The sequence below is a fragment of the Nicotiana tabacum genome, chromosome 1, assembly GCF_000715075.1.
Source record: "Nicotiana tabacum cultivar K326 chromosome 1, ASM71507v2, whole genome shotgun sequence".
NCBI classification, from domain to species: domain Eukaryota; kingdom Viridiplantae; phylum Streptophyta; class Magnoliopsida; order Solanales; family Solanaceae; genus Nicotiana; species Nicotiana tabacum.
The window spans coordinates 479,563-486,596 of NC_134080.1; the positions used below are offsets into that span (position 1 = coordinate 479,563).

At 38.3% G+C, this 7,034-nt stretch overlaps 1 protein-coding gene and 1 long non-coding RNA gene across 3 annotated transcripts; one reads left to right on the forward strand and one right to left on the reverse strand.

Moving 5' to 3' along the window:
• Window positions 1-2,250: 2,250 nt before the first annotated feature.
• Window positions 2,251-6,005, forward strand: LOC107816802 (uncharacterized). Of its 2 annotated transcripts, XR_012696179.1 has the most exons (4): window positions 2,251-2,269; window positions 2,406-2,678; window positions 5,273-5,505; window positions 5,674-6,005. It is a non-coding gene; the product is annotated as an uncharacterized LOC107816802 (long non-coding RNA). The 2 variants fall into 2 exon arrangements; XR_001655037.2 differs by lacking the exon at window positions 2,251-2,269 and having other exon boundaries at window positions 2,301-2,678.
• Window positions 3,290-6,488, reverse strand: LOC107816801 (protein IQ-DOMAIN 18-like). Its single transcript, XM_016642550.2, has 5 exons — window positions 5,996-6,488; window positions 5,654-5,905; window positions 4,709-4,954; window positions 4,375-4,512; window positions 3,290-4,279 (listed from the first exon to the last, which is right to left on the reverse strand). Exons 1-5 carry the CDS (start codon window positions 6,122-6,124, stop codon window positions 3,488-3,490), a joined length of 1,557 nt encoding a protein of 518 aa, XP_016498036.1. The 5' UTR covers window positions 6,125-6,488; the 3' UTR covers window positions 3,290-3,487.
• Window positions 6,489-7,034: the final 546 nt, after the last annotated feature.

Consider the following 7,034-nt stretch of genomic DNA (forward strand, 5'->3'; position numbering starts at 1 on the left):
TGTAGCCATAGGGGGTTGAGAGTCTTGTTAAGGGGAAGAACTTTACGGGACAAGTGTTATTGTGTCACTTGTGTTTGTCTCTTTGTGAGCTTATTCTCTTGATATTATGTACTCTCTTTTATTATAGTGGATTGCTCATCTCTGTCGTGGACGTAGGTCAATTGATTGAACCACGTTAAATATTTGTGTCTCTTTTGGTATATTTCTCTTTTGTTGTCTGATTTATCGTTGTTCAAGGTTTGCTTTGCTAGCTTCCACATGACACCTGATTTTTTCGGTCCCACAAAGAGACAGTACCAAAAAGCCATATAAAGCAGAATAAAACAATAAGATAGTAAGGTGATCAACAATGAAAAAAAACAACAGTAGGCATAAAAACCTACTACCAACAGAAAGTGAAACTGCATGCCAATACTATTGTTATAAACACTCTAGACTACCTACTCTACTACTCTAATCCTCGACCTCAATACCTTTCTATCAAGGGTCATGCCCTCGGTCAGCTAAAGTTGTGCCATGTCTTGTCAATCACCTCTCCCCATCTCTTCTTGGCCTACCTCTACCTCTCTGTAGGCCCTCCAATATCAACCTCTCACACCTCTTCACCGGGGCGTCTTTGCTCCTCCCCCTCACATGACCAAAACACCTAAATCGCGCTTTCCACATCTTGTCCTTAAACTACCTACTCTACTACCTTGTCAAAAATAACCTCATTTCTGATACTATCTAACCTGGTGTGCCAACAAATCCATCTCAACATCCTCATCTCTACTACCTTCATTCTCTAGACATGAGCGATCTTGACTGGACAACACTCAGCCTTATACAACATCATTGGTCTGACCACCACTCTCTAAAACTTACCCTTAAGTTTCGGTGGCATCTTCTTATCACATAAAACACCGGAAGTGAGTCTCCATTTCATCAATCGCGCCCCAATACGATGTGTGACATCTTCATCAATCTCCCCATCCCCCTGAATAATAGACCCGAGGTAGTTAAAACTCCCTCTCCTAGGGATGACCTGCGAGTCCAGCCTCACCTACCCTTCCCCTCCTTGAGTCTTGCCACTGAACTTGCACTCTAGGTATTCTGTCTTGGTCCTGCTCAACTTGAAACCTTTAGATTCAAGGGTCTGCCTCCATACCTCTAATTGCGTGTTCACATCGTCTCGCGTCTCGTCAATCAATACAATATCATCTACAAATAGCATGCACCACGGCACCTCCCCTTGGCGTTCCAATATTAATGAAATATAGTTGTCTTTTATTTTTTTAGTGTTTATTGTGATATATTAGAACAGTATAAAAAGTTATTAAGTTTTGTAAAAAATTTCTAATAAGATTTTTTAAATTTTAAATATTTATCTTTTTTTTTTAGGTTAGAACTTAAAGAAAAAAATATAAAATTTTATTTTAAAAAATAATGAGCAGGCCCGTGGGGGCCGCCGCCCACACAGAACTGTGGTGGGCTGACCATTATAAGGCCCATTAAAATAATGGGCTAGCCCAGCCTAGTCCGTCAATTACTCAAACCCACGTAGGTTGGGCTGGGCCCGGCCCCACCCATATTGATAACTCTATTTATTAACTTAATTTCAATTTAATGAAATTATGAATTTGGATTTGACGGGTAAAAACACATGAAGCACAAATATAAATCAAACTGCAAACTTTCTTGTAGAAAAGAATGCTAAGCCGCTAAAGCTGCCTCTGTGTGTTCATAAGTTTTAGAAACTACTTGCATGAAAAAGAGCTTGCCAATAATCTCGAATCATTCTGATATTTTTCGAAATTCAAAATATGGTAGCATACAAATGTTCAACATGCATTGCTATATGTACACTTTGGTCATGTACGCCTGAAGTTGTTCCGAAGTGATTAAACTTATATATTCTTATACATTGTCGGCTTAAATGATGATCCCAAAATTGGCTCTCTCTGCACTTGCCCCCATGATTTATGGGATCTTTATGCAAATAGTCGACTGGATTCACTGTTTACTTGCTTTCGCCGATATACATAAATTATACACATATTTTACATAGATTATGCATATATTATATATCTGCTGGCTATTTTTAGTTTAAGTGGTTGGATAGACGACTGATTAAGTTAATTCTTTAGGATTTTTACCCGTTCAAAGGGGAACATTGAACTTTACTGGGCCTTGACCTTCACTAGATAAGGGAGGCCTATTTGGGCTGCTGAGTTGCGAATGCAGCCCAGTGTCAGTATCTTGTTTTTACAATTTCAAAATTGAATTGAGGGTAAATTCTTGGTTTCATTAATCATTTCATTTGACACAATTTTGGGCATATATGTGATAACACTATTGGTACTCTTGCAGTAAAGCACATGCTTTTACAGAGTCATTCTGATATTTTTTTTGTACGATAAGTGCAGGTTGAAAAGGGTCCATCTATTAATTGACACTAAATTTTGCTGAGGTAAATAGCAAGGGAGAGTATCTCAGTAAATCTGTCAACATTCAAAGTCTGCAAACATTGATTGTCCTTGCTGCAGTCAATTATGTCTCAAGTAAGACAACCGAAACTTCACAACTGATTTTAACTGTTCCTTCAATCCCTTCACACAGTAACAGTTGAGAGTTGCCATGATCTCGTTAATTGTGGAAATTGTTAGTTGTTCTGCATCTTTTATAACGGTGATATCCAGGTAGCTTGATCGTACCTCGACTAATTGTTTGTTATTCTAGATCTTCGTACTAATTTTCTTGATTTTGCTTTACGTTAACGACACTGAGGAACAACTTGAGGCCGCACAATGATATTCTCCTTCTCTAGTCGATTGGTTTCTAAATAGAAACAGATCTAAGATTTATAATCATTAGATTATATTACTACTATATATATATATATGATTTGAGCCAAAACCTATGGGTGCAGAACCCATGATGCTGAAGGCTAGATCCGTCTGTCTATTTGTACATAATTCGTATAGTTTAACTGAAGTATGAATCTGTTTGTCAATTTAACATAAATCATTGTCAATTGCCTATACCTCAAATCAGAATGTTTTGTAATATTTTTTAAGAATGTTACTATAAGTAAAAGCGTTAAATTTAAGTTGTATCTATTTTTAGAGAACCATTAATTTATTTTAGAAGATAAATTATTTGGTATACGAGGAAATGAGCTCGATAAGAGTATAGTTGGTCCTGATTAGTTTGGGATTGAAATGTGTTTTGATTATTTTGATTGATATATAATCCCAAAGTGTTAATTGTTTGCGGATAGCGAGGTTAAGGGAAATGAACCATTAGAAAATTCAAAATTTTACCTCTACTATGAACTAGAAAATGAACAAAGAAATACAAACCACGGCGAGATATTTCTTGCTTAATTGATAACTAGCATTAACCTACACCTTGATTTTCCGGTCTAAATAAAAGAAAGTAGGAGACACAAGAGCTGGCTTGGTGTCTGTCATCCTTATTCAGTACTTGATTGCTATTGCTGGATTTCTCATCTTAACCACCTTCTCAAATCAGTGGTTGAACAAGGAGAAATTTCTCCACCAAGGCTGTCGGTGTAACACGAATAGTTTGATTGTTGTTCCATCCCCATATAGGCAGCTTGAAGACTTTTGAAACTAGGACTTCTCAAGTTCTGACTATAGCCATAGGTAGCATTAAGAGAATACGGCTCAGGAATTGGGTAAGAGAGACGTTTTTTAACCGACCCAACCCTTTCTCTTTCTGGCGTAGATGGCCTTTGTTTTGGCGTGCTTTGTGAACGAATCCGAGCTTTTGCAGACTCAGTAGCAGCCATATAATTAGGAACTGCAGCAGCTGCATCATTTCCTGAAGTGCTATATCGGGACATTATACTATTTGAACGGGTAGTGGAGCGTAGGCATGGAGTGTTTGCAGTTGATTGGCTTTTACGTGGGCTTGTTGGGCGCATTTGGAGAGGTTTTGGTTGACAAGGGGGTGGGGTAGCTGGTGGTTGAATTGTGGAGTAATTGTAATGTGATGGTCTCTGGTGATGGGGAGAATTAGCAGCACAATGAGGACTACTAGCTTGTCTGTGAAGCGGACTCGAGTGGTGTGATCTTCGAGCATTTGGAACCATGTTAGAATAGGACTTAGCCGTGTCCATCTCAACAGTCTTTATAGAGTCTCTTCTGTCAAATGAACCTCTGCTGCTGGCAGTGTTCCATTGTTTGGACGACATCCAATCATCCAGCCAATTTGCTGTTTCTTCTAGTTCCCTCTCATTTCTTTCTTCACTGCCAAGATCCATCTCATCCCATACCTATACGTAAAATACTTTAAGTAATTGAGTGCTTACTTCTTGAAAGAATAGAATGTGAATTCATGTTTAACACAAGAACTAACAGAAAGTTCAACCTGTTGAGTAAAAGCATGAGCAAGGGATTTTTCCCTATTAAAGGCAGCTTCTTTTCTGGCTTGTAACATTGATTCCAGCTCTAGAAGCGATCTCGGGCAATCTCTCCAATCATCAGCAATGGAGCTTCCATCTCTAGACTGTAGTTAGTACAAAAAATTTACTGTCAGAGATTAGTTAGGAGGTTCTGAGTGTTATGTTTATTTTTATTTTTTTATTAAGAGACTCGACTAATCCCGGGGGTACACAGGCCCTCGGCAAGGAGTTTCCCGCAAGTGCAACACGGTTCTGAGTGTTATGTTTATTACACTACCTAAGGTGGAAAGTAGAGCTTACTCTGGACTTCCTGTCTCGGATGTCATGAAGATATTTAGAGTCCCATAAGTTAGTGGTTTCAGCAAACATAGACCTGCGGCCTCCATCATGTGAAAGGCGAGTACGTTGTTCGCGAACTCGAGCCTGCACCCTAAGCAGAGCTTGCATACATTTCAGTGTCATCTTTGCTTGCTTCCTGACGTTTTGACCCCTTATTAATGCTTGTAGCTTCACTATCCCCTTCAATGCAATTAGTGCCCTCCTAGCCTGCACCAAGAAATTAAGTAATCGACTGCTTCACATGACAGCTAAATAATTAACCAGTACATCTATAAATATTCAACATTCCAATGCATGACTTGTGATCAATTCAATATGGTCCTCAATCTAACGCTAGCTACTGTCACCCCTGAATTAAGCACTTATGGTAACTACTAGCTCCTGACTGCTTTCTCCTTTCAAAATGCTAGACTGGTATTTTTACTAATTCTCTCCGGTTTTAAATTTTAAAATCACTAAATTTTATAGGATCACATTGACTTTTCCGTAAACACCTATCTCTGAATTTTATTTTCTTCAGCACAGGTCAAAATCTGGATGGAGAGCTTTGGAGCAACAGTAAAGTTGTCGTTCAAGCGGTAGAACCAGCTATTAATGCTTGCATTAGGTAAACTGTCTATATCACATCCCTTGAGGTGCGGCCCTTCCCTGGACCATGTGTGAACTCGGAATGCCTTGTGCACGGCTGCCCTTTAGCACAAGTCAAAATCTGATGATGGAGTCAACAATATATATCTTCACATGTTTCTGAACAAATGGTAAACCGTTCATATTTTTACATAACTTGTATCATAACAATCGTGCCAGTACATATAAATGGTGACAGAAGGGAGTTAATACAACAAAAAAATATCATTTTCTTGGTTGAAGAAAACTTGTAGCATAACCTTGAAATAGCTCACTTACCAGATATCCTCTGAATGCAGTTTGGATGAGTATAGCAGCATTGTGTTGCCTGTTTGAGGAAGGTGGATTATTTGAGGATCGTGTCAACCGTATGATTTCAACTGCTGCTTGAGCTGTGGCCACGGCAGCTTCAGCTGCTGCTGTTGCTGCGGCCACTGCAATTGCATGCTTTGGATCAGTAATTACCTTCCCTTCAGTTTGTTGACCATTTTGTGGCTGTTTTCTGAACAACCACCTTCTCTTCTCTCTTTTCTGTACATGGTACACCAATTAAGAGTCCATATAGTGTATATACAAGTAATGCACTAGGATTAATTTTGTTGAAATAGTAAGCAAAATTACCTTTTCTTCATCTTCTTCTAACTCATGTTCTCTTTTAGCCTTTTTGTCACAGCTGTTATCTTTAGTTGGTGACCTGAAAGCCCTTTTAACGGCACTCAACCATGAACTACCCCCCTTCTTCTTTGCCATGGAAAGGCAAATTAAGTAACAGAAACACCAGGGGCTTGCTTAAAGCAACATGGACTAGGCAAGTAAAGAATAAGAAGAAGAGAAATGGTGGTGTTGTTAATTAAAATGGCAAGCCTTTAACTCCTGAAACAATAAATAGAAGGAGACAGAGAGAGAGAAAAATGAAATGATATAAGAAAAACAAGAAATGACTGATGTCTGAACTCTGGAGATATAGTATATAATTGCAAGAGTGCTTATCCGTGCAGCATCTAACAGGGTAGCAGCTCTAATATCAATATGCGAGTGTTGTAAGTATAGGTCTTTTGTATTGGCATGGGAAAAAAAATAGTACTACTCCACAAACTATACGGTGGGGTGGGTGTAAAGTCAAAGTCAGGATTTAAAGTTTATGGGTTCAGGATTCTTGACCGTTTAAGTTAGTAGGTTCTATATTAATAATTTATACATACTCAATAGATTTCTTAAGATAAATATAGGGTTTAAACAAAAAATACTTACTCGCCAAATCCGTAGCTCGTGCTCTAGCTCCGCCCCGGTGAGTGTCATGAGTGTCAGCATGCCCAGTCTAGAGAGCTTTTCACCAATCAAGTAACGAGACTACATTAAAATGAGTGTAAGTAGTCTTAAATAAGTTTTTTCTCTAATTACATTGCTGCAACATAAGAATCCAAAGTCTCTTAGTATACTAGTATTAAATGAGTCAGGGGCTCTGTAATAGAATGTGCCTTTATTTTTATTTTATTTTTCCTTCTGAAATTTATTACTGAACACCCCTCATGGCTTCACGTGTTATCTGCATCTGAGAGTAAATTTTTTAATCTACAATCATTGAAGCACAGTGTACAATTTATAGAGCTTATTGCTTATGTTATTCTGGTTGATTAAACATAGGCATAATACATAGTTA